Here is a 22,238-nt window from a genome sequence, read left to right as displayed (position 1 = left end):
CCTGCAGGCAGGGATGGGGCTGAGGGGGCAGCGGGTGAGCAGCACCAGCAGCTCCCGGCGCACCCCGGCGTCGTGTCACAAAACACCACGGAACCACGGCGTCGCCCCAGTGCCACCCCCCCCACACCCCTGCCCCGGTCCCCACGCGGAGCCGGCGGCACCCCGGCAGGGCAGCGCACGCAGCGCTCTCCAGCACAACCAGTCTGTAAACCTTTATTTGCCCCTGGGGCTCCCGGGGCCGAGGGGGGTCCTGCGTCACCCCAGGCTTGGCCACAGCAGTGGGGGGGCCCCGGCACGGGTGGGCAGCAGAGACGGCAGCAGCCCCGGGCGCGCCGTGCCCCCCATATAAATATAGCACCTGGTGGGGCCGGCTGCCCCCGGCAGCGCCCCGGCCCCACGCCGCAGGCCGGGCAGCGGCATGGAGACGCAGCCAAGCGGGGGTCCCCACGGTCGGGCCCCCAGCTGCAGCAGGCGGCATCGAGCCGCCCCACGGCGCCCGGGCCCCGGCCGCCCCCTCCAGCAGCTCCCCCGGGCCTGGGGGTGCCGGGCGCTGTTGGTGCACCCAGGAACCTGCGGGGAAAGGGGGCCGTCAGGGGCACCCTGTAGCACGTGCACCCCGTAGGTCCCGGCCCCTGGGGGTGCCAAGCCTCCCCTCTGCACTCACCGGAGCAATGGGCAGCTAGCCCGTCGTCTGCTCCTCTTCCTCCTCCTCCTCCTCCTCGTCTTCCTCAGCCCAGCCTCCCAGCGGCATCTCCCGAAGCTGAGCCTGTGAGGCGCGGGCAGCCGAGCCTGGCACAGAGCAGGGTCAGGGCATGCTGTGCCCCACAGCCCCCCGCTGTGGGGTCGGGGGAGCCCCCCAGTCACCCCCAGCTCAGCCCCGCAGGCACTGGGGCCAGCACGCATCCGGCACCCCGCGGCACTCACCTGCGGTCACGGAGGGCTGCTTGGGAGCCCCTGCAGCCACCCACAGCCCCACGGCCAGGGGCGCAGGGCCCTGCTGCTGCTGCTGGTGGAGCTGGGGGGGGAGAGGCAGTCACCGCTCGCTGCCCCCCCAGCGGGGGCACACAGCGCGGGGCGGCTGGGCTGGCCTGGCAGGGCTGGGGGCCTTGCGGCACAGGGCGGCAGGAGGGGGCTCGCGGTGACACCCAGCCAGGCGCAGGGTGGGGGGCTGCGGCTCAGGGATGGGGACGGGGGAGGCACTGGGGGTGGCAGGGGCACGGCCGCGGGGACACCACGGGGCGGGGGCCGGGACCTCACCTCATGCATGTAGATGGCGTGCAGGCTCATCTCGGCAGAGGCCACCTCGGCGAGCACGGCGGAGCGGCTCAGGCTGAGCAGGCGCGACTCACTCAGCAGCAAGCTGCGGGCAGAGCACAAGCACGGGGCTGGCACGGGGTGAGGGCACCCCCCCCACCCCCCCAGCACGAGCCCCCCTGCCCCACTCCCACCCCGCGCCCCCGGCACGGCTCCGAGCCCGGGACGCGCGGCGGCAGCACCTCTCCTCCGGGAGCAGGCGGTCGCTGTGGCAGCCGGGGCTGTCGGCAGAGGGGACGCGCGCCCGCCCGGGCAGCGGGGACGAGAGGGACGCCAGGACGCTGGCGGCGGCGCTGGCCGTGCTGCAGGGCTGGACGAAGCGCCGGTCCCGGGACACCAGCCCGCTGGCAGAGAGGATGGGGCGGGCCAGCACGCTGGCCAGCAAGCCGTCCGGCTGCGGAGACACCGCGCTCACAGCCGCCCGTGCCGTGCCGAGCCGAATCCCTGCCGCGCCGCCCCTCCAGCTCCCCCCGCCCGGGGGGCACGGGTGGCCCCGGCACACCGCAGTCCCCACGGGAGTACCCGCGCCCCACTCACCGCCGTGGCCGAGTCGTCAGAGAGCAGCGAGGTGCCCAGGGGCCCCTCGGCCAGGATGCGCTGGGCGGGCGGCGCGGCGGCCGCGTCCTGCTGCACCTTCTCCTTCAGGTGGCTGAGGAAGAGCTCGCTCTGCGGGGGCGGCTGCCAGCGCGGGTTGGTGATGGCGAAGTGCATCAGCGACAGCTCCGTCTTCCCGTTCTCGGCTTGCTGGTACACCGAGGCCTCCGTCTGCCCCGCCGACAGCCACTGCGGGGGAGCGGGGTGAGCGGGGGCAGTGGGGCGGCAGCGCTCGGCCCCGGCCCCGGCCCCCTCACCTGGGGGTTGCCGTGATTGCGGATGTCGAGCTGGGCGAAGGAGCAGATGTCGCCCACCCCCACCACCTCCACCGTGAAGTTGCGGAAGAAGTCGATGATGTCCAGGGCGCGGGCGGGCAGGGCGAAGATGAGGATGAGGGGGGTGAGGATGGGGCTGAGCAGCTCCTCCAGGATGAAGACCTGTGGGTGGGCAGGGGGCGTGTCAGGGGGCAGGAAGGGCCCCCCCTTGCCGCGGCCGCCGGCCCGCGCTCACCGCCTTGTACTGGAAGAGCTGCGCCATCTCGTTGCGTGTCTCCGACTTGCTGGCGTTGCCCTGCCAGTGGTCGGGCATGTAGTGGATGTGCGCCAGGACGCGCTGCAGCAGCTGCTCCGGGCACCACACCATGTGCTCGTCGGGGATGAAGGACCTGCGGGGCAGGGGCGGGCGTCAGACCCCTGCCACGGCAGCCCTGGTGCCTGCGGGTGGCACGGCACGGCATGGCACACCCACCTGGCCAGCGTGACCACGAGCCCCAGCAGGGTGATGGCGGTGAGGATGTGCTGCACGGTCAGCACGTCCTCGTCGTAGACGGTCAGGACGATGAGCACGGCCAGGATGGAGCCGGCGAAGAAGCCGACGTTCTTGGCCAGCACGGTGAGCAGCGGGCTGGTGAAGGAGTTCATGTACTTGGTGGCCGGCTTGTAGCCGCGGCTCAGGCGCGCCTGCAGCTCGTGGTTGAGCTCGTTGAAGTGGCGCAGGTAGTGGCGGCCGTAGAGCGACCAGCGCCGCGCGCCCAGGCTGCCCGGCTCCCGCTTGATGACCTCGGTGTAGCTGAAGAAGGCGTAGAGCACCTGCCACACCAGCACGAAGGGGCACAGCAGCAGGTTGGCCAGCCCCAGCAGCACCATGGTGCGCGCCAGGCGCTGCGCCAGCTCCAGCCGCGAGCCCGCCCGCTTGTACTGAGGCTGCAGGTTCCACTTGTTCTGGAAGAGCGAGCCGGGGCCCCAGAAGAGGAGCAGCTCCAGGTTGTACTTGAGGCCCTGCGTCAGGAAGACGACGTGGCCCAGCAGGGGCAGGCGGAAGCGGACGGGCAGCAGCGACTTGTTGACCATGGCCACGGTGTAGTTCTTGAAGCGCAGGATGCGGTGGTAGATGTCCAGCTCCGTCAGCTCCTTCTTGTGCACGCACATCTGCTGCTCGCGCTGCAGCGAGATCAGCCGCGCCTGCACCTCCTGCCAGCTGTAGTTGCACAGCCCGTCCTGCGCCGAGGAGAGGCGGGTCGCTGCGGGCACGCCGGCACCACCGCGGCACAGGCGGCCCCCGTGCGCCCGCCCCAGCGGCGCCCCGTCCGGCCCCGCTCACCGAGGGGATGTTCAGGGCCTTGATGTAGAAGGCGCGGATCTCCCAGTAGCTCAGCAGGCTGCACAGCACCTTCACCAGGCGGTACAGCCAGAACACCGCGGCCATCACCAGCAGGAAGATGACCCAGCCGTTGGCGCGGATCCTGGGCGGGCGGGATGGGCACACGTGGCTCGGGGGGGGCCCCACCGCATCGCCGTGCCCCCCCGTGCCCCCGCTCCTCACCTCTGGGCGCACTGCGGCGCGGGCAGGATAGCGTCGGGCAGCGTCACCTTGCTGCGCTCCGGGGCCGGCGCCTGGCTGTGGTTGAGCGGGCGGTTGGCGAAGAGGACGTCGTACTCCACGCAGCACAGCAGGAAGGTGCTGAAGGTGACGACGAACAGGAACTGCCTGGGGGGGCACGGGGCTCAGCGGGGGGGGGGGGGCACAGCCCCGGCCCCTGCCCCGCAGCGGCACTTACACCAGCTCAAAGAGGTCGGAGAGCATCATGCAGGCGAAGCCGTTCTTCTGGTGGAAGTGGTAGATGTTGGGCGCGCGTTAAGGAACGTGCCCACGGTGCTGCCCCCCCCGCACCTCCCCACCCCCCCGCAGGCAGGCACGTGGCCCGGCAAGGATATCTTGGTGAAGAAATTATCCAGGTTCTTGATGTGGTGCCAGGAGTCTGGCGGGAGAGAAAAACACCGGGGGGGGCTCAGCCGAGGCCACGTCTCCGGCCGCCCCCCCGGGCCAACGGGGGGTGCCCCCACCTTGCAGCCCCTCGGTGACGTGCACCAGCAGCTCCTCCTCGCCGGGGGGGGAGTCCTCCTCGTAGTCCTCCAGCCGGTGGTACTCGGCCTGCGCCGCCATCGCTGCCTCCGGCCGTGCCGCCTGCGTGGGGCGGGATGGGACGGGACGCGTGCGCTGGCACCGGAGAGCCCCTGGCACGGGACCCCCGGCAGCGGGGCGGGGATGGGGCCCCCACCCAGCCCAGCCCCAGAGGGGTGCCGTGCCGTGCCGTGCCGCACCGAGCCAGGCTGAGCTGTCTGCCCCGGGGCCGGGCACAGGAAATGCCGGGGAGGCCACAGAGCGCCGCCCGCGTGCCCCGAATTCGGGTGGCCTGAGCTGGCCCCGCACCGCAGCCGCGGGCACGGCCCCGGGCAGGGCCAGGCCGTCGGTCCCGTCCCACCGGCTGGACCACCGCCGGCACCCGGACCTGCTCCGTGCGGTGCCAGCGGGGGCTCAGCTGCACCCAGCATGAGGTGGCCCCGGCCCCATAGCAGCGAGCACCCCACAGCCCGCAGGGGTGGCCCGGACCAGGGCCCAGCACCGTGCCCTGTGGTCAGTTGGTGCCTGGGAGGGGGCAGACCCCTTGGGGAAAGATGGGACCCCTGTAACCCCCCCCCAGTGGGATAGGACCCCAGAACCCTTGGGGAAGGATGGGGCCCCTGTAACCACCCCAAGTAGGATGGGACTCCACATAACCTAAGGCAGGATGGGACCCCCAGACCCCTTGGAGAAGGATGGGACTCCTAGAACCTGGGGCAGGATGGGATCCCCCATAACCCTCCGTGATAGGATGGGACCCCAGACCCCTTAGGGAAGGATGGGACACCCATAAACGCCCAGGCAGGATGGGGCCCCCCCATAACCCTCCCTGATAGGATGGGACCCCAGACCCCCTAGGGAAGGATAGGGACCCCATAAACGCCCAGGCAGGGTGAGACCCTCAGGACTCTCGTGGACAGGATGGGCCCCCTGACCCCTTGGGGTAGGATGGGATGGCCATAACCTAGGGTGGGAGAGGGCCCCCATAACCCTCCCAGATAGGACGGGACCCCCATAAACGCCCAGGCAGGATGGAACCCCAACCCTTGGGGCAGGATGGGACCCCCGCGCTCCCGAAGCAAGACAGGCCCCCGTTCCCTTGGGACCCCCACCCCCCGGGGTGGGACAGGACGGGACGGGACGGGACGGGACGTGCCCCTTCCCCGGGCGGGACGCCCCCCCCGCCCCGTACCGCCGCTCGGCTCCCGCTGCTGCTTGCCCGCCGCCGGTCCCGCGCGTGGGGCCGAGCCCGGCCCGGCCGCAGGTGAAGCCGCGCGGCCCCGCCCCGCCCGGGGCTGACTCACGGGGCCGGGGCCGTGATTCAGCACCGGGGGCACGGCGGGGCCCGGGCCGGCCGGGACGCGCTGTCCCCGCGCTGCCCCCCGGGATCGGGTGTCCCCGCGCGCCGCCCGCTCGTGACACCGCCCCCCGCGCCCCCCCCCCGCCCCTGCCGGCCAAAAATAGCCGGGGGCCCGAAAATAGCCGGGGGCAGCGTAAACACCGGGGGGGGGGGCTGGGGGTGCACGGCCAGGCGCGGGACCCCGGCGCCCGGGGAGTCCCCCCCCGACCCGCCCCCGTCCACGCGTGTTCCCGCGGGACACGCGGGAGCCCCGGGACGCGCGCCCCTGCGGGACTCGGTGTCCCCGCGGGCCCCCCGGTGCCCCCGGCACCCCCCCGCCCCGCCGCGACCGCCCGGGGACACGCGCGCCCTCCGCGGGCACGGCCCCGCCGCGGGGATCGCGGCCCCGCCACGGCCCCCGGGACACGCGTGGGGACCCCCGAGCGGGGTGGGCTCGGGCACCGGGCCCGGGCGGCGGGGCCGAGGCGGAGGCAGCGCACGGGCCCCGTCCCCGCGTCCCCGTGTCGCGATGTCCCCGTGTCGCGGTGCCCCCGTGTCGCCGTGTCCCCGTCCCCGTGCTCACCTGGGGGCTCCGCCGTCCCCGCCGCTGGGCGCTCACACGGCCCCGCGCCCCCCCCGGGACCGGGCCTGCGCCCCCCCGCCGGGCATGGCCGCGCCGCCACCGGCACCGGCACCGGCACGGGGGGGGCGCCCCGGGGGCTCGGCGGGGCCGCGGAGCGGGGCCCGGGAGGGGGTCGGGGTCGGGGTCGGGGTCCGGACGCGGGGCGCGGAGCGGGGCCCGGTCTCGGTCCCGGTCCCGGTCCCGGTGGCGGAGCCGGGGGGGGGTCCCGGCGCGCTGCCGCGGGCTGGGGGCTCCGGTTCGGCCCCGCAGCGCTGGGGCCCGGGCCGCGGTGCTGGGGCTCCGCCCGCCGCTGCCGGGGCCGCCCCTCCGGAGCCCGCCCCTTCCGTGCCGAGCCGGGCCGTGCCGCGCCGTGCCGGTGCCGCCATGCTGCTGCTGCTGGCGCTCGGGGCGCGGGTCGGTGCCCGCTCGGTGCGCGCTGCGCTGCGCCCGTCCACGGCCCCGGGGCGCAGGTAGCGGGGGGGGCAGGGGGGAACCGGGGTCCTCGGGGGGGGGGGGGGAGGGGAAGGGACGCGGGGGGGGGAGCTGTGGGGGACACAGACCCCCTCCCCCCCCCCCGTGTCCCCCGCCGCCCCCCCGCCGTGCCCGGGCGGGGCGCTCACGGCGCTCCCCAGTTGCAGGTACGGGGGGGCCCGGCCGGGGCCCAGCGCCCCCCCCCCGCCGCCCCGCGCCGCTCGCCCCGCGCTGCCTGCTGCTGGCCGCCCCGGCTGGCCTGGCGCTGGGCTGCCTGGGCTCGGCTGTGCGCTGCCAGGAGGCTGCTGTCCCCGCTGTCCCCGCTGTCCCCGGTGTCCCCGGTGTCCCCACTGACCCCACGCAGCCCCGTCCGGAGCCCGTGTTCGACTGGCCGGTCTTCTGGGCCTTCCTGCGCCCGCAGCTCCTCGCCCTCTCAGCGGCCGTGGTGGTGAGCAGAGGCGGGTGGCAGGGGCTGTGGTCCCATCCTGTCCCCGTCCCCGTCCCGGTCCCGCTGACGCCCCGTCCCGCAGCTGGCCCTGGGCGCAGCCCTGCTCAACGTCCGCATCCCGGTGCTGCTGGGGCAGCTGGTGAACGTGGTGGCCCGCGGCGCCCAGAGCCGCCTGGCCGGGTACCTGCGAGCTGCGCGCCCGCCGGCGCTGCGCCTGCTCAGCCTCTACTGCCTGCAGGTGGGCACCGGCACCGTGCTGGGGGGGGGGGGGGGGCAGGGGGGCTGCACCCCGCGCCCCGTCCCAAGCCCCCCGCTCGTTTCCCGCAGGGGCTGCTGACCTTCGGGTACATCGCGCTGCTGTCGCGGGTCGGGGAGCAGGTGGCCGCCAGCATGCGCAAGGCTCTTTTCATCTCCCTGCTGCGGTACGACGCCCCGGGGGGGGACACAAACGAGGGGCGGTGGGGGGGGTCCCGCTGCAGCCCCCCGACCCACCCCGCCGCTGTCCCGCAGGCAGGACGTGGCGTTCTATGATGCCAACCGGACAGGGCAGCTGGTGAACCGGCTGACGGCCGACGTCCAGGAGTTCAAGTCCTCCTTCAAGCTCATCATCTCCCAGGTGAGGCCGTGGCACCGGACCCCCCCGGACCCCCATCCCGGTGCCCGGCCCTGCCACGGCCCCGTTCTCCGCAGGGCCTGCGCAGCAGCACCCAGGCGGCGGGCTGCATCCTCTCGCTGTACCTGCTCTCGCCCAAGCTCACCGGCCTCCTCCTCCTCGTCATGCCCACGCTGGTGGGCGCCGGCGCCCTCGTCGGCTCCTTCCTCCGCAGCCTCTCCCGCCGGGCGCAGGAGCAGGTAAACCCCGCGCCCCTCACCCACGACCCCCCAGGGGCAGAGCCCGGGGCCGCCCCGTCCCGCCGGCTGCCCTCTCCCATGTCCCTCATCCCTCTCGGCGCAGGTGGCCAAGGCCACCGGGGTGGCAGACGAGGTGCTGGGGAACGTCCGCACCGTGCGCGCCTTCGCCATGGAGGACCAGCAGGCGGGGTGAGGATGCGGCGGGGTCCGGCACTGGTGGCACGGGGCGGGGGGGTGCGGGCTGGCCGCGGTGCCGTCACCCCCCCGCCCGCAGGCTGTACTGCGCCGAGGCGGAGCACTCGAGCCAGCTGAGCCAGCGGCTGGGGCTGGGCATCGCCGCCTTCCAGGGGCTCTCCAACCTGGCGCTCAACGGTGAGTGACCCCGCGGGGGGGCAGGACCCATGGGGGGGGATGTCAGGACCCACAGGGGGGCAGGACCCACAAGCGCCCCGTGCCCGCAGGCATCGTGCTGGGGACCATCTTCGTGGGCGGCTCGCTGATGGCCGGGAACGAGCTCTCGCCCGGAGACCTCATGTCCTTCCTGGTGGCCTCGCAGACGGTGCAAAGGTGAGGGCAGGGCCCCCGCGCCCCCCCCGCCTCGCTGCCACCGCCTCAGGGCTCGCCCTGAGCTCAGCCTCTCCCCCGTGCCGGCAGGTCCATGGCGAACATCTCCATCCTCTTCGGGCAGGTAGGGGGGGTCCCACCGGGTCCCCGCGCTGACCCCCAGCTGCTGGGCAGGACGGGGGCACTCCGGCTGTGTCCGTGTTGTCCCCCCCCCAGGTTGTGCGCGGTCTGAGCGCGGGTGCCCGCGTCCTGGAGTTCATGACGCTGGAGCCCAAGGTGCCGCTGCGGGGGGGCGCCTCCATCCCCAGCCACTCGCTGCTCGGCCACGTCGCCTTCCACCGCGTCTCCTTCAGGTGAGCCCCCGGCCCCGGCCCCAGCCCCTGCCCCTGCCCCACCGACCCCCCAGCTGCCTGCAGCCCCCTGAGCCCCCGCACCTCTGCCCGCAGCTACCCCACGCGCCCTGGGCACCCCGTCCTGCGGGACTTCAGCCTCAGCCTGCCCCCTGGCAAGACCGTGGCCATCGTGGGACCCTCCGGAGGAGGTACCGGCACGGCCCCTTCCTGACACCCCGGGGGCACAGGATCCCCGTTGGCTGGAGGCAGGGGCGAGTGTGCTGCCCAGTGCGCCCCGACGGGGCTGGGGCCGGGACCTGACGCTGCCCCCCGGTGCCCCCACGCAGGGAAGTCGACGGTGGCGGCGCTGCTGGAGCGCTTCTACGAGCCCACGCAGGGCAGCATCACGCTGGACGGCCACGACATCGCCTCGCTGGACCCCTCCTGGCTGCGTGGCCAGGTCATCGGCTTCATCAGCCAGGTGTGGGGCGCGGGGGGGCCAGGCGCGTCTGGGGTGGGGGGGCCGGGGCCGGTCCCAGCGCTCAAGGCCGAGCGCTCCCGCAGGACCCCGTGCTCTTCGGCACCACCATCATGGAGAACATCCGCTTCGGGAAGCCGGGCGCCTCCGATGAGGAGGTGTACGCGGCCGCGCGCCTCGCCAACGCCGACGGCTTCATCCGCAGCTTCCCGGAGGGCTACGGCACCGTCGTGGGTGAGCGGCGGGGCGGGGGCGGGCGGGGGGCGGTGGGGCGGGTGCTGGGGGTCGGGGGCACCCACCGCGTCCCCGTGCTCCGCAGGCGAGCGCGGCGCGGCGCTGTCGGGGGGGCAGCGGCAGCGCATCGCCATCGCGCGGGCGCTGCTCAAGGACCCGGCCGTGCTGGTGCTGGACGAGGCCACCAGCGCGCTGGACGCCGAGTCGGAGCGCGTGGTGCAGGCGGCGCTGGAGCGGGCGGCGCGCGGGGCGCACGGTGCTGGTCATCGCCCACCGGCTCAGCACCGTGCGCGGCGCCCACCTCATCGTCGTGCTGGACGGCGGGCGCGTGGCCGAGGTGGGCGGGGCGGGGGCGGGGCCACCCGTGGGAGGGGCAGGGGCGGGGCGGGGTCATCTGGGGACAGGGTGAGGGGCGGGGCGGGGTCGTCAGGGCAAGGGGCGGGGCAAGGGGCGGGGCTTGGAGGGGGTCCTCTAGGGAGGGGCAAAGGGGCGGGGCTTGACCAAAGCGGGGCGGGGCTTGGCGGGGTGCCCTAAGGGTGTGGGGCCAGGGGGCGGGGCTTGTCTCAAAGGGGGCGGGGCTTGGGTGGGGTTTCTCCGGGTGGGGGCGGGGCTTGGGGGGGTTCATTCATGGATGGGCAAGGGGCGGGGCCTGGCCCAGGGAAGGGCGGGGCTTGGAGAGGGGTCCTCTGGGGAGGGGCGGGGGGCGGGGCTTGGAGGGGTTCCTCGGGGGGGCTTGGGCTGGGGGCGGGGCCTGTCCCGAGGTGGGCGGGGCCTTCCCAAAGTGGGCGGGGCCTGTCCCGAGGTGGGCGGGGCCTGTCCCGAGGTGGGCGGGGCCTGTCCCGAGGTGGGCGGGGCCTGTCCCGAGGTGGGCGGGGCCTTCCCGAGGTGGGCGGGGCCTTCCCGAGGTGGGCGGGCCCGGGCCGTGCCCCGCCCGGTGACGGCGGCCCCGCAGGCCGGCACGCACGAGGAGCTGTGGCGGCGCGGCGGGCTGTACGCGGAGCTGACCCGGCGGCAGGCGGCGGAGCGGCGCTGAGCGGGGCGGGGGGGGCAATAAAACGGTGCCGGACACCGGCTGTGACGTGTGCGGGGGGGGGCCGGGGCGGGGCGGGCAGCGGCGGCAGTTCCGGGAGGGGGCGGGGCACCGGGCCGGGGGGCGGGGCCGGGCTCCGTGCTGCTCCTAAGCCCCGCCCCTCCGGCGGGGGGCACCGGGAGGGCAGCGGGGTCCCGGGGGGGCTGGGCCCGGCCCGGTTCGGTTCGGTTCGGTTTGCCCCGTCCCGGCGGCGCCCCCCGCACGGCCCCGGGAAGGGACCGGGGCGCTCCGCCGCCTGCCCCTGGCGTCCCCCGGCCGCTGTCCCCCCGCGGGGCTCCTCCGGGCGCTCCGGGACCCCCCCGGGCCGGTCCCGGCGCTGCAGCACGGTCTCGGCTCCCCGCCGCCCGGGACCCCCAGGCCTTCCCCCGGAGTTTGCGGCAGCCGCAGGGGGGGTCCCCGCCGGCCCCCCGGCAGGGCAGCGCCGGGGCTGGGGGCCGGGGCGCAGCGCGGGGGGTTCCCGGGGACGGAGGGGGCTGCCGGGGGCCGCCCCGCCGCCTCCCTTCTGAGCCCCCCCGGCCCAGCCTCTGCCCGCCGCGGCCCCCCCGGGCAGCTCCCGGCCCGCGGCACGGCTGCGGGAAGCTCGCGGCCCCGGCAGCGCAGCCGCAGCCTCGGCGCCGTGCACGGGGGCGGCCCCGGGGAGCGGCGGGGCCCGGGGCGGCGGCAGCGGAGCGCGGAGCCCCGGGGGAGGCGCCCGGCGCGGGGAGCGCAGCAGCCGCGGGGCGGCGGGGCCGGGGCCGGGGCCGGGGCCGGGGCCGGGGCCGGGGCCGGGGCCGGGGGCGGTGCCGCACCGGGCGCGGCCCCCGGAGAGCGGCGCCTCCCGCGGCGGAGCGGAGCGGCCGGGCCGGGCCGGGCCGGGGCTGGGGCGGCGATGGGGCGGGGGCGGGCGGCGGCGACCGCGGGACCGGCGGCGGCGGCAGCATGAGGGGCGGCGGGGAGGGCGGCGGGGGGGGCCCCGAGCCCCTCTCCAGCCTGCGGGCGTTCGCCAGCAGCTCGTCGCTGCACGGCATCAGCCACATCTTCGCCTACGGCGCCGTGTCGCTGCGCCGCGTGCTCTGGAGCGTGTTCTTCCTGGGCTCGCTGGGGCTGCTGCTGCTGGTGTGCGCCGAGCGCGTCGCCTACTTCCTCACCTACCCGCACGTCACCAAGCTGGACGAGGTGGCCGCGCACAACCTCACCTTCCCGGCCATCACCATCTGCAACCTCAACGAGTTCCGCTTCTCCAAGATCACCCGCAACGACATGTACCACGTCGGCGAGCTGCTGGCGCTGCTCAACGACCGCTACGAGATCAGCAACCCGCAGCTGGCCGAGCCCGACGTGCTGGCCGCGCTGCGCGACAAGGCCAACTTCAAGAACTTCAAGGCCAAGCCCTTCAGCATGGCCGAGTTCTACAACCGCACGGGCCACGACCTGACCGACATGCTGCTGCAGTGCTCCTTCCGCGGCGCCAACTGCACCGCCCGCAACTTCACCGTGGTGAGTGCGGGGCGCGGGCGCGCCGGGGGGCCCGGCCGCAGGACGAGGTCGCGCTGGGGGACGGGGCGGTCGCCGCTCCTGGGGGCCGCAGGTGGCCGGGGGTGTCCCCACGGGGTGGGCAGCAGCGTGCAGGGGCTGTGTCGGCGCTGGTGGGCACCCGGGCGAGCCCCTTCCTTGGCACCGCCGGCCTGGGCACTGTGGTGGGCTGGGTGCTGGCTGGCGGTGCCCCCATCCCGTGCCCACCACGGGGGTGCCAGGCAGCTGGGAACAGTGCCCGTGCTGCAGCCGAGCAGCCTCCACCCCCCCGCCCTCCCCATGCCATCAGCACCCCCTGCTGCCGTGCCCCGCGGCGTGCTGCACGCCCTGCACGGGACGAGGGGGCTCAGCCCCAGGCACCTGCCGTGAGTGCAGCGCGGTGCCGGGGAGCTGAGCCCCCGGGGGGCAGTAGCAGCGAGGAGGGGCCTCGTGTACCCGGTGCAGCCGGGATGGGCACCGGGACCCCCATCCAGCACACTCAGCACCGCGGGGTCCCGCTTGCAGCAGAGGTGAGACCCACGCAGGCAGTGCCTGGCCACGGGGTGGGGGGCTGTGGGGCCATGGGGCGGGCGCCCTGCTCGCTCCGTGGGGAAGGGGCATGTTGATCAGGAAACGTCCGTCCGCCAGCACCCTCGTGCGCGCATTCTGCTCCCCAGTCCCCACCGCAGTCGGCACGAGCTCGGCGTGCGGTCACACCAGCGACCGCCGCCAGCCCGACACTTGGGAGCAGGAAATTAATTCGCCTTTGCAGCTCCGCACCAAGGACTCCCCCGGGCAGCCCTGGGCTGCGGCACCCCCTCCCTGGGCTGTAATCCCCTGGGCCGGGTCCTGCGGCGGGGGGGGGCGGTGGGGCGGGGGCAGGGCGTGGGGCCAAGCTGGGGGTCTTGGGGCCAGCGCCCGTTCCCCCCGTGCCACCTGCCGCTCTTGGGGCCGCTGCTCACCACGTTCCCGGCTCACGGGCTGCACCGGGCACGTGTGGCCCCGGCGCTGGCAGCAGGAGTGTGTGCAGCAGTGCCCTGCCCGGAGCCCGGCCGTGCCCCCCCCCAGCAGCACGGCTCAGCCCCACCGCTGGCTGCACCGGCTGCAACTTTGCCTGCTAAAAATACAGCGCTAATGCGCGGGCTGAGCGGGGATTAGGGTCCCGCTGCCCCCCCGCCGCCGCCCCGCGCTCCGGACACCGGCTCCCACTGTGGCGCAGGCACAGAGGTGGCTGCGTGCGGGCACCCGGCCGTGTGACGGGGGTCCCAAGCCCGGGCCGTGAGCGGCGGGGGGCTCACGCCGCATCTGTGCCCCCAGGGCCCCCCCGAGGCAGTGGGGCCGGGGGCTGGGACATGTGGTCCCCGCCGCGGGGTGGAGGTGGGAGATGGTTGGGGCGAGCGCTGCGCGCGCAGGGGCCACGTCCCCATCCCCATCCGTCCCCCCCAGCCAGCACGTCCCGGCGCTGGGCCGCCGGTTGCCATGGCAGCCCCCCCCCCATGGGCAGCGTTGCCATGGCGATGGCTCCCCTCTTTGGGAGCTCGGTACTGCAGCAGCCGCCCCCCCCCCCCCCCCCCCGCGGTGGGGTCAGGATGGGGCCGCCGGGGGGGTCCCACAGCCACGTGCGGCCGTGGGACGGGGCTGGGGGCTCGAGGCTGCAGCAGGCCCAAGCAGCCCACCGCCCCCCTTCCCCTGCGCCTGATGCAGCCCCTCCGGGGGGGCTCCGTGGGGCCCCGCAGCCTGCGTGGGATGGACTCGGTGCAGGGGGCGCGGGGCTGGGCGCAGGGGGGTGCAGGGTGCGGGGGCTGCTCTGCCCGGGGGCTTTGGTGGCAGGGAGGGGTTCTCACAGATCCGTGGGGTCTCGGCTCCGGCTCGCACTGTGGGTGCTGGCGTCCTGCTCCCTGGGGTCCCCGGCACTGGGCAGGCGGGTGGGTCCCAGCAGGGTGAGGGGCTGTGTCCCCGCGGGGTGACAGGCTGTGTCCCTGCAGGGTGATGGGCTGTGTCCCCACCGCCCCGCTCCCCGCTGCCGCCCTGCCTCGCGCCCGCTCACGTGTCCCCCGCGTCCCCGCGCTGCCCCGCGCTGGCGCTGAAACCCAATCCCCCTGCAGAGCCGCGCCGCAGGACGGGGCCACCATGGCCGCGCAGCCGGGCAGCGGGGCGCGCGGGGCCGCCAGCCTGGCCGCCTTCGCCAGCTCCTGCACCCTGCACGGGCTGGGGCACGTCTTCGTGCCCGGCGCCCCCGCCCCGCGCCGCCTGCTCTGGGCCGGCGCCTTCCTGGCCTCGCTGGGCGCCTTCCTGCTGCAGGCCGGGGAGCGGGTCCGGCACTACGCCGCCTACCCCCACGTCACCATGCTGGACGAGGCGGAGAGCCGCGTCCTCGTCTTCCCCGCCGTCACCCTCTGCAACTACAACCGCATCCGGCGCTCCCAGCTCACCCCCAACGACCTGTTCTGGCTGGGCAAGGAGCTGCTGGCCGTGGAGCGGGAGGACTTCTCCCGCTACCTGCGGGCGCTGGGGCAGCCCGCGGACTTCACCGGCTTCTTCCCCAGCAAGAGCTACGACCTGGCCGCCTTCTACCAGCGCGCCGGGCACCCCATCCACGACATGCTGCTGAGCTGCCGCTTCCGCGGCCAGGACTGCGGCCCCGAGAACTTCACCGCCGTGAGTGCCACTGCCACCACCGTGGCCACCGCCGTGGCCACCGCCACCACCGTGGCCGTGGCCGGCTCTGCCGCAGGCAGCTCGGCCCTGGGCAGGACTCGCAGCAGCCCCCATCCCCTTCCCCATCCCCTTCCCCATCCCCATGCCCGGCCAGCTCTGCCCCCGGGGTGGCTCTTTCCAGGGCAGGGCTTGGGCAGGACCCAGGGCAGGGCAGGCTGAGGAACGATGGGATGTGCAGGCTGCGGGCTGTGGGGTGCACAGGCTGTGGGGTGGTGGGTTGTGCAGGCTGTGGGGTGATGGGATGCACAGGCTGTGGGACGCACCGGCTGTGGGGTAGTGGGGTGCACAAGCCGTGGGATAGCGGGGTGCACAGGTTGTTGGGCAATGGGATGCGCAGGCTGTGGGATAGTGGGGTGCACAGGATGTGGGGCAGTGTCTGTGGGGCATGGCACCTGCCCGCCCTTTCCGTCCCCAGCCCCAGGTGCTTGGTGAAGCCCCCACGGCGCTGGCAGGGGCAGCTCCTCTCGCCCACCCCCAGGGACGTAGGGCAACGTGGGGGCTGCAGCACCAGGGCGCACCCAGGGGAGCCCAGCGGTGCCAAGCCGCCTCCCGGCCCCTCAGCACGGGATCAGCCGCCGTGGGGCCGGGCGGGCTCCAGCACCGCTCTAGGACGGCACTGGGGCAGGGGCTGCGGCCCCGTGCTGGTGCCAGCGGGGAAGGGAGCAGCGCACCGGCCCTGCCCTGCGCCGCGGGGCCCTGCAGGGTCCCAGCCCCCGGCCCTCCAGCCCCACTCGGGGCCCTGTGGGGCCCAGCTCCCGTCCCCCTGCCCCGGGGCAGGTGCTGAGGCTGCCGCCCCCACCCCGCAGATCTTCACCCGCCTGGGCAAGTGCTACACCTTCAACTCGGGGCAGCCGGGCACCGAGCTGCTGACCACGCTGCAGGGCGGCGCGGGCAACGGCCTGGAGCTGATGCTCAACATCCAGCAGGAGGAATACCTGCCCGTCTGGGGGGACACCGGTGAGGACCCCGCATGCTGGGGGTGTGTGTGGGGGGGGGGAGGAGGCCCAGCCCTGCATAGCCCCGCGCTGCCTTGCAGACGAGACATCCTACGAGGCGGGGGTGAAGGTGCAGATCCACAGCCAGCAGGAGCCCCCCTTCATCGACCAGCTGGGCTTCGGGGTGGCGCCCGGCTTCCAGACCTTCGTGTCCTGCCAGCAGCAGCGGGTATCCGGCGCCTCCCGCACCACGCGGGTGCACCCCAACGCTGGGGGGGGCACCGGGACCCCTCCCCGGCACAGGCAGCCCCCGCTGCGGGGACCGAGGCTGCCCCAGGCTCCGGCAGTGCCTGGGCAGGGTCGTCCCGTGCGGTGCCGCAGCTCGCGGGCACTGGTGCAGCGGCTCTGGCACCGCGGCGTGGGGCAGCCCCGTGCCGGGGCCGCTCGGTCCCTGCCGCAGGCTCGGGCTGTGCCCCCCCCACCGTTCCCCCCGGCTCCTGCCGAGCAGCCTGCGGGCAGGGGCGGCCGCAAGCTGGCGCAGCCAGACACCTAAATTTAGGTGCCTCGAGTGGGCGTCTCCATGTGTGCCGGTGCTGCTGGTGTGGGCAGCAGCGCTGCCCCTGCCCCTCTCTGCTGTCCCCCCCCCCCAACACCCCCCTCTCGCACCACCAAGCCCGCGGTGCTGGTGACCCCCTGGCTACACCAGGCCCTGTCCCCGTGGGGTCCGGAGCCCCCATCCCGCAGTGCCCGCCATGGGTCTCCCCTCTCGGCCCCACCGTGGCTCTGCGTTGCCCACCCGTGGGATGGGGCCACCGAGGCGGGCTGGGGCCGTGGGACGGGGCCATGGGACGGGGCCGTGGGATGGGGCCGTGGGACGGGGCCGCCGGCGCTGCCGAGTTTTCCTTAGCACCGGCCCGGCAGCTGGTGTACCTGCCCCCGCCCTGGGGGGACTGCAAGGCCACCCCCATCGAGTCCGACTTCTTCACCAACTACAGCATCACCGCCTGCCGCCTCGACTGCGAGACGCGCTACCTGGCCGAGAACTGCAACTGCCGCATGGTGCACATGCCGGGTGAGTGGGGGGGCGGCGGGGAGCAGGGACCCCCCCCCCGGGACCCCCCAGCACCCCACGACCGCTGCATCCCCCCACAGGCAACGCCAACGTCTGCACGCCGGAGCAGTACAAGGAGTGCGCTGACCCTGCGCTGGGTAGGTGCAGCCCCACGGTCACAGCCCCGCCGTCCCCAAGCCCATCCCCGTCGGTTCCACCGGGGATGTGCAGGTCTGGGGTCCCGCCGGCAGCGCTCGGGGGACACGTGCAGGGTGGGGGGCTGCGGGCCTGCGCCCCCCGTCCCAGCCCGTGCCCCCCCCCCCCCCAGACTTCCTGGTGAAGAAGGACAGCGAGTACTGCGCCTGCCGCACGCCCTGCGACATGGTGCGCTATGGCAAAGAGCTCTCCATGGTGAAGATCCCCAGCAAGGCCTCCGCCCGCTACCTGGCCAAGAAGTTCAACAAGACCGAGCAGTACATCGCGTGAGTGCCGCGCGGCCCCGCTGCTGCCCATGGTGCACGGCACGGCACGGCATGGCACGGCACGGCACGGCATGGCATGGCATGGCACGGCACAGCCACGTACCACCCCCCAGCACGCAGCACTGCATGGAGCAGCACGGCACGGCATGGCCTCCCGGATGCAAACCCGCCCCAGCACTGGGCAAACCGCACGGCACTGCATGGCACGGCCCCGCTGTGCCGCCCCTGGCGTGCACGCAGACCCCCCCCCGTCCCACCCGCGGCACGGCGCAGACCCCAGCTCGTCGCCGCGCCGGACGGCTCGTCTGCCTGCCCCAAACCCGCCTGTCCCCCAGGGACAACGTGCTGGTGCTGGACATCTTCTTCGAGGCCCTGAACTACGAGATGATAGAGCAGAAGAAGGCGTACGAGGTGGCGGGACTGCTGGGTGAGTGCCCGGCTGCGGCTGGGGCTGGGGCCGGGGCTGGGGGGCGGCCGCGCACCAACGCTGCCCTCGCGCCCCAGGCGACATCGGGGGACAGATGGGGCTCTTCATCGGCGCCAGCCTCCTCACCATCCTGGAGATCTTCGACTACCTGTACGAGGTGAGGCTGCCCGCGCCACGGGGCCACTCGCCTGGCCCGTCCCTCGGCCCCAGCACCCGCGGGGCCACGGGCGGGGGGGCGCTGACCTCTCCCCTCCCAAAGGTGTTTCGGGACAAGCTCCTCGGCTTCTACAAGGACAAGAAGCGGATGCGGCGGAGCAGCAGCAGCACCCTGGTAACCCCCCTCCGGCGCCCCGCAAGCCCCCTGCCCCGCTTCCCCCCCCCCCCCCCGGCACCTCATCCCACCCCATCTGCGGCCCCCCCGCCTCATTGTCTCCTCTCTGTCCGCCCGCCCTGCCCCAGGAGCATCCAGCCGTGCCGGGCAGCCCCGCCGCCGCGCTCCCGCCCGGGCCCAGGTAGATGCCGCGCCGCCAGCCCAGCCACGGGGACCCAGGGACACCGGGGGGGGGGTGGGGGGGCGCGGGGCGAGGACGGCGGCAGGGCCCCCCCACGTCCCCCTCCATCCCAGGCTTCTCTCGGCACCATCCGCGGGGCCGGCTGCGCTCCCATCCTCATGCATCACCCCCGGCGGCGTGCCACCGTCCCCAGGCACAGCGGGGACAGCGCCGGGGCCGTGCCCTGCCCGGGGTCGGGGTGGTGCTCCGGCAAAATGGGGGGGCTGTGGTTGGGGGGGGGGCCCTGCCCCATGGAGTGTGTGTGGGGGGGGTGTGCGTGTGTTGGCTCCCACAGCGCGCATGGATGCAATGACACCGCGCACAGCTCGGACAACAGCTCCAGTCCTCTGGGGCCCCGTGGGGCAGCTGGGGGGGGGTGGAAGCAGCCCCCCCAGAGCCCCCCCCCCCCCAACTGCTGCCCCCCATCGTGCCCGCAGAGTGCCTGCCGCCCCCTGCGCAGCCACGCGGACGGTGTCGCCTTCGCCCCGAACGTGCTACCTCGTCACCCGGCTGTAGGCGCCCTGGAGGAGTTCGCCTGCTGAGGGGCCCGGCCCCGCACCCCCGGCCGGCCGGGGGGGGGCTGGTGGGGAGCAGACCCCCCCAGCCCGGCACGGTGCCCAGGCGGCAGGGGGCTGCGGGGCTCCCCGTGTCCCTGCATGTGCTGCTTGTCTCCACGTCCCCGCTGTACATGCGCCTCCCCGCGCCATTAAAGTCCTGCCCCACGCGGTGGTGGTGTGGCTGTGCCTCATGGCTGTGCCTCGGGGGGGTCCCAACCCGGGGGGGGGATCCCACCCACCACCCCCCCACGCAGCCTCAGGCTGTCCCGGCGGCCCCCAGCTGCACCAGGAAGGAGGCGGCTCGGGGAGGGGGAAGCTCTTTATGTCTGTACCAAACACGCGCAGCCACCCGCGTGCAGCGTGGTGGGAAACGCGGTGCCCCCCCCGGAGCCAGCACCGGGGGCCCCGTCCGCTGCCAGGGCTGGGGAGAGGCGGGGGGGGCGCGGGGGTCTGGCCCCCCCCCAGGTCCTGCCGCTCTGCCAGCACCGCGGGGGGCACGCCGGTGCCCCAGCCCTGCTGCTGGGGGGGCAGAGGCGGCCGAGCCAGCACCCGGCACGCGGGGCGGGCGCGGGGGGCGCTGGATAAAAACCTAATAAATAGCGGGGAGGGGGGGGGGCCGCGGGGCGCTTGTCCCCTGCTCCCCCCGCCGCGGCCGCGGCTCTGCGCGGGACCAGGCCAGACCTAGGGCGGGCAGAAGTCCGTGAAGTAGGGGTGCTGCAGCGCCTCCTCCGCCGATATCCGCTGCACCGGGTTGCACTTCAGCAGGTTCTGCGGGCGGCACGGGCGGGGGGGGGTGAGGCCGGGGGCTCCCGGAGCAGCCCCCCCTCCCCGCACGGCCTCGGTGCCCCCCCTCCCACCTCCCCGCGGCGCTCACCTGCAGCAGGTCCCGGCCGGTGGCGTTGAGCTTGGGCACCACGTTGACGAGGGAGGTGGTGGCGGGGTACATGGGGTAGGGCTGGGGAGAGCCGTGAGAGCCGGGCCCCGCGCCGGCCGCCCCCCCGCGCCCCCCCCGCGCCTCACCTTGTAGTCGGGCAGCTTGGCCATGGCTGGCCACTGCTCCTCCGTGGGGGTGCCCAGCAGCGTGGGGGCGGCCGCAGTCAAGGGCCACCGCTCCGGGGTGCTCGGGAGACCCCAGCCCGGGGACCCGCGCGCCCCCCCGGCCCCATCCCAGCTCTCCTCCTGCACCCCCCCCTCCCCTCTCCCCCCGCGCCCCACAAGGATATCGGAAAATCCTCTTCAGCTGGTCGTCCACGTCGTTCCCCGGGAAGAGCGGCCGCCCCGCGTTGGCCAGCTCTAGGCAGGGAGCGGGGATGAGCCCCGGCGGCCCCGCGGGGTCCCGGCCCCCCCCCCGCCCCCCCCCCCAGGGCAGGGCCGCCCCCGGCTACCTGCGAAGATGCAGCCGGCCGACCACATGTCGATGGAGGTGGAGTAGAGCTTGGCACCGAACAGCACGTCCGGGGGCCGGTACCACAGCGTGACGACCTGCGCGGGGGCGGCGGGGGGATGCTCGCAGCGGGGCAGGCGGGGCCGGCCCCCCCCCCCCCCCCAGAGCCACCGGCAGCAGGAGGGCGTCCCGCCGGCCGCCCGGCTCACCTCGGCTGAGTAGCAGCGCACGGGGATGCCGAAGGCTCGCGCCAAGCCGAAGTCCGCCAGCTTGAGCTCCCCGTTCTGCGGCGAGAGCTCCGGGTCAGCGGGGTCAGAGAGCCCCGTGCCCGGCGGCAGCCACTGCTCTGCGCCCTGCTGCCCGAAGGGACTCCAGAGGGACCCCAGAGGGACAGACGCCCCCCGCCCCGGGCTCACCCTGTTGATGAGCAGGTTCTGGGGCTTGAGGTCCCTGTGCAGCACGTTGCGGCTGTGGCAGAACGCGAGGCCCTTCAGCAGCTGGTACATGAAGGACTGCGGGGGAGAGCGCGGCCGTGAGCGCGACGTGCCCGCCTGGCACCGCCGCAGCCGGGCGCCCCCCGCCCCCCGGGACCCCCACCTTGACGATCTCGGGGTCCAGGTCCCCGTTGCAGCTGTCGAAGTACTTCTTCAGGTCCTGGCGGGGAGGCAGCGGCGGCGTCAGGGCGCGGCGGGGGCCGGGGGCCGCGTGCCGCACGCGCCGGGCGCTCACCTGGTCGCAGAACTCGAACACCAGCGTCAGCTTCTTGTCGCTGTGCAGGACGTCGTGCAGCCTGCGGGGGCGGCGGCACCTCGCACCGGGTCCCGGGGGGCACGCGCCCCGCGGGGCCGGGCCGTCCTCACCTGACGATGTTCTTGTGCTTCAGCTCCTTCAGCAGGCAGATCTCCCGCAGCGCCGAGCTGGGCACGCCCTGCGGGCACCAAGCACCGGGTCGGCACGGCACGGCACGGCACGGCTCGGTATGGCGTGGGACCGCTCGGTATGGCCCAGCATGGCACGGGACCGCTTGGCACGGCTCAGCATGGCACGGGACCGCTTGGTACAGCGCGACCCAGCCCGGCACGGCACGGGACCACTTGGTATGGCTCGGATTGGTATGGCCCGGCCCGGCACGGCCCGGCTCGGTATGGCATGGGACCGCTTGGCACGGCTCAGATCGGCCCGGCACGGCACAGCACAGCCTGGCATGGCACGGGACCGCTCAGCACGACTCCGGTCGGTATGGCACGGGACCATTCCGTATGGCTCAGATCGGCACGGCTCGGTATGGCCCGGCATGGCACAGGACTGCTTAGCACGGCCCGGGTCAGTATGGCCCGGCCCGGCATGGCTCGGTATGGCACGGGGCTGTTCAGGATGGCTCAGCCCGGCACGGCTCGGTATGGCCCGGCTCGGATCAGCCCGGTACGGCTCGGTATGGCCCGGGACCACTCGGCACGGCTCGGATCGGTCCCGGTGCGGCCCCGGCGCCCTCACCTCATCGTCGTCGTCCAGCCGCACCCGCTTCAGCGCCACGATCTCGTGCGTCTCCCGGTTCTTGGCCTTGAACACGGTCCCGTAGGTGCCTGCGGGCAGCACGGGCACCGGCACCGGTACCGGTACCGGGACCAGCCCCTATCCCCGCCCCCGTACCCGTCCCGGTCCCCTCCCCCCGCACCTTCCCCGATCTTCTCCAGTTTCTCGTATTTCTGCATCGCGCCGCGCTCCGCTCAGGGCCGCACCGACCGGCCGCCGCCGCGCCTCCCGGCAGCCCCCGCGCCGGCCCCCGCCCCTCCGGTACCGCCACGCCTCCCGGCACGGCCACACCTCCCGGCAGCCCCCGCGGTGGCCCCGCCCCCCGCGAGGCCACGCCCCCTTCGCGGCCACACCTCCCGGCAGCCCCCGCG

At 75.0% G+C, this 22,238-nt stretch overlaps 4 protein-coding genes across 9 annotated transcripts; 2 read left to right on the top strand and 2 right to left on the bottom strand.

Moving 5' to 3' along the window:
* Nucleotides 1–196: 196 nt before the first annotated feature.
* Nucleotides 197–6,369, bottom strand: ATG9B (autophagy related 9B). Of its 3 annotated transcripts, none has more exons than XM_080578884.1 (15): nt 6,231–6,369; nt 4,251–4,371; nt 4,122–4,165; nt 3,965–4,029; nt 3,730–3,894; nt 3,508–3,649; nt 2,656–3,404; nt 2,419–2,572; nt 2,166–2,345; nt 1,852–2,097; nt 1,497–1,708; nt 1,258–1,360; nt 925–1,015; nt 665–789; nt 197–570 (listed from the first exon to the last, which is right to left on the bottom strand). In XM_080578884.1, the coding sequence occupies exons 2-14, from the start codon at nt 4,348–4,350 to the stop codon at nt 680–682; spliced, it is 2,361 nt and encodes a 786-aa protein (XP_080435010.1). In that variant the 5' UTR covers nt 4,351–4,371; nt 6,231–6,369; the 3' UTR covers nt 197–570; nt 665–679. The 3 variants fall into 3 exon arrangements, with proteins under 3 accessions (XP_080435010.1, XP_080435012.1, XP_080435011.1); XM_080578886.1 differs by having other exon boundaries at nt 2,656–3,347; XM_080578885.1 differs by lacking the exon at nt 6,231–6,369 and adding an exon at nt 5,501–5,703.
* Nucleotides 6,370–6,653: 284 nt separating this feature from the next.
* Nucleotides 6,654–10,716, top strand: ABCB8 (ATP binding cassette subfamily B member 8; the record flags this gene model as incomplete). Its single annotated transcript, XM_080579485.1, is given in 18 exon segments — nt 6,654–6,739; nt 6,902–6,949; nt 6,951–7,188; nt 7,271–7,426; nt 7,516–7,610; nt 7,699–7,804; nt 7,879–8,040; nt 8,144–8,229; nt 8,315–8,412; nt 8,502–8,607; nt 8,695–8,728; nt 8,821–8,957; nt 9,051–9,145; nt 9,284–9,417; nt 9,501–9,648; nt 9,734–9,891; nt 9,893–9,985; nt 10,601–10,716. Coding segments are annotated over 18 exon segments (2,061 nt in total). The 3' UTR covers nt 10,682–10,716.
* Nucleotides 10,717–11,591: 875 nt separating this feature from the next.
* On the top strand, nt 11,592–19,397 carry ASIC3 (acid sensing ion channel subunit 3). 3 transcript variants are annotated; one of them, XM_080581344.1, is made up of 12 exons: nt 11,592–12,214; nt 14,531–14,887; nt 15,754–15,904; nt 15,984–16,111; nt 16,804–16,954; nt 17,035–17,091; nt 17,262–17,415; nt 17,751–17,842; nt 17,920–17,999; nt 18,102–18,173; nt 18,302–18,354; nt 18,831–19,397. In XM_080581344.1, exons 1-12 carry the CDS (start codon nt 11,657–11,659, stop codon nt 18,907–18,909), a joined length of 1,932 nt encoding a protein of 643 aa, XP_080437470.1. In that variant the 5' UTR covers nt 11,592–11,656; the 3' UTR covers nt 18,910–19,397. The 3 variants fall into 3 exon arrangements, with proteins under 3 accessions (XP_080437470.1, XP_080437469.1, XP_080437468.1); XM_080581343.1 differs by lacking the exon at nt 14,531–14,887 and having other exon boundaries at nt 11,596–12,214; XM_080581342.1 differs by lacking the exons at nt 11,592–12,214; nt 18,302–18,354 and having other exon boundaries at nt 12,221–14,887.
* On the bottom strand, nt 19,259–22,165 carry CDK5 (cyclin dependent kinase 5). 2 transcript variants are annotated; one of them, XM_080581346.1, is made up of 12 exons: nt 22,010–22,165; nt 21,829–21,917; nt 21,195–21,262; nt 21,064–21,124; nt 20,932–20,988; nt 20,751–20,846; nt 20,544–20,618; nt 20,336–20,432; nt 20,174–20,243; nt 19,971–20,031; nt 19,825–19,905; nt 19,259–19,718 (listed from the first exon to the last, which is right to left on the bottom strand). In XM_080581346.1, the coding sequence occupies exons 1-12, from the start codon at nt 22,044–22,046 to the stop codon at nt 19,632–19,634; spliced, it is 879 nt and encodes a 292-aa protein (XP_080437472.1). In that variant the 5' UTR covers nt 22,047–22,165; the 3' UTR covers nt 19,259–19,631. The 2 variants fall into 2 exon arrangements, with proteins under 2 accessions (XP_080437472.1, XP_080437473.1); XM_080581347.1 differs by having other exon boundaries at nt 21,829–21,894; nt 22,010–22,102.
* Between the last annotated feature and the right edge of the window lie 73 nt (nt 22,166–22,238).

This window comes from Anser brachyrhynchus (assembly GCF_964034855.1).
Source record: "Anser brachyrhynchus genome assembly, chromosome: 2".
NCBI lineage: Eukaryota > Metazoa > Chordata > Aves > Anseriformes > Anatidae > Anser > Anser brachyrhynchus.
Note: the sequence above shows the minus strand (reverse complement) of the source record. Positions and strands in the feature narration are given on the sequence as shown.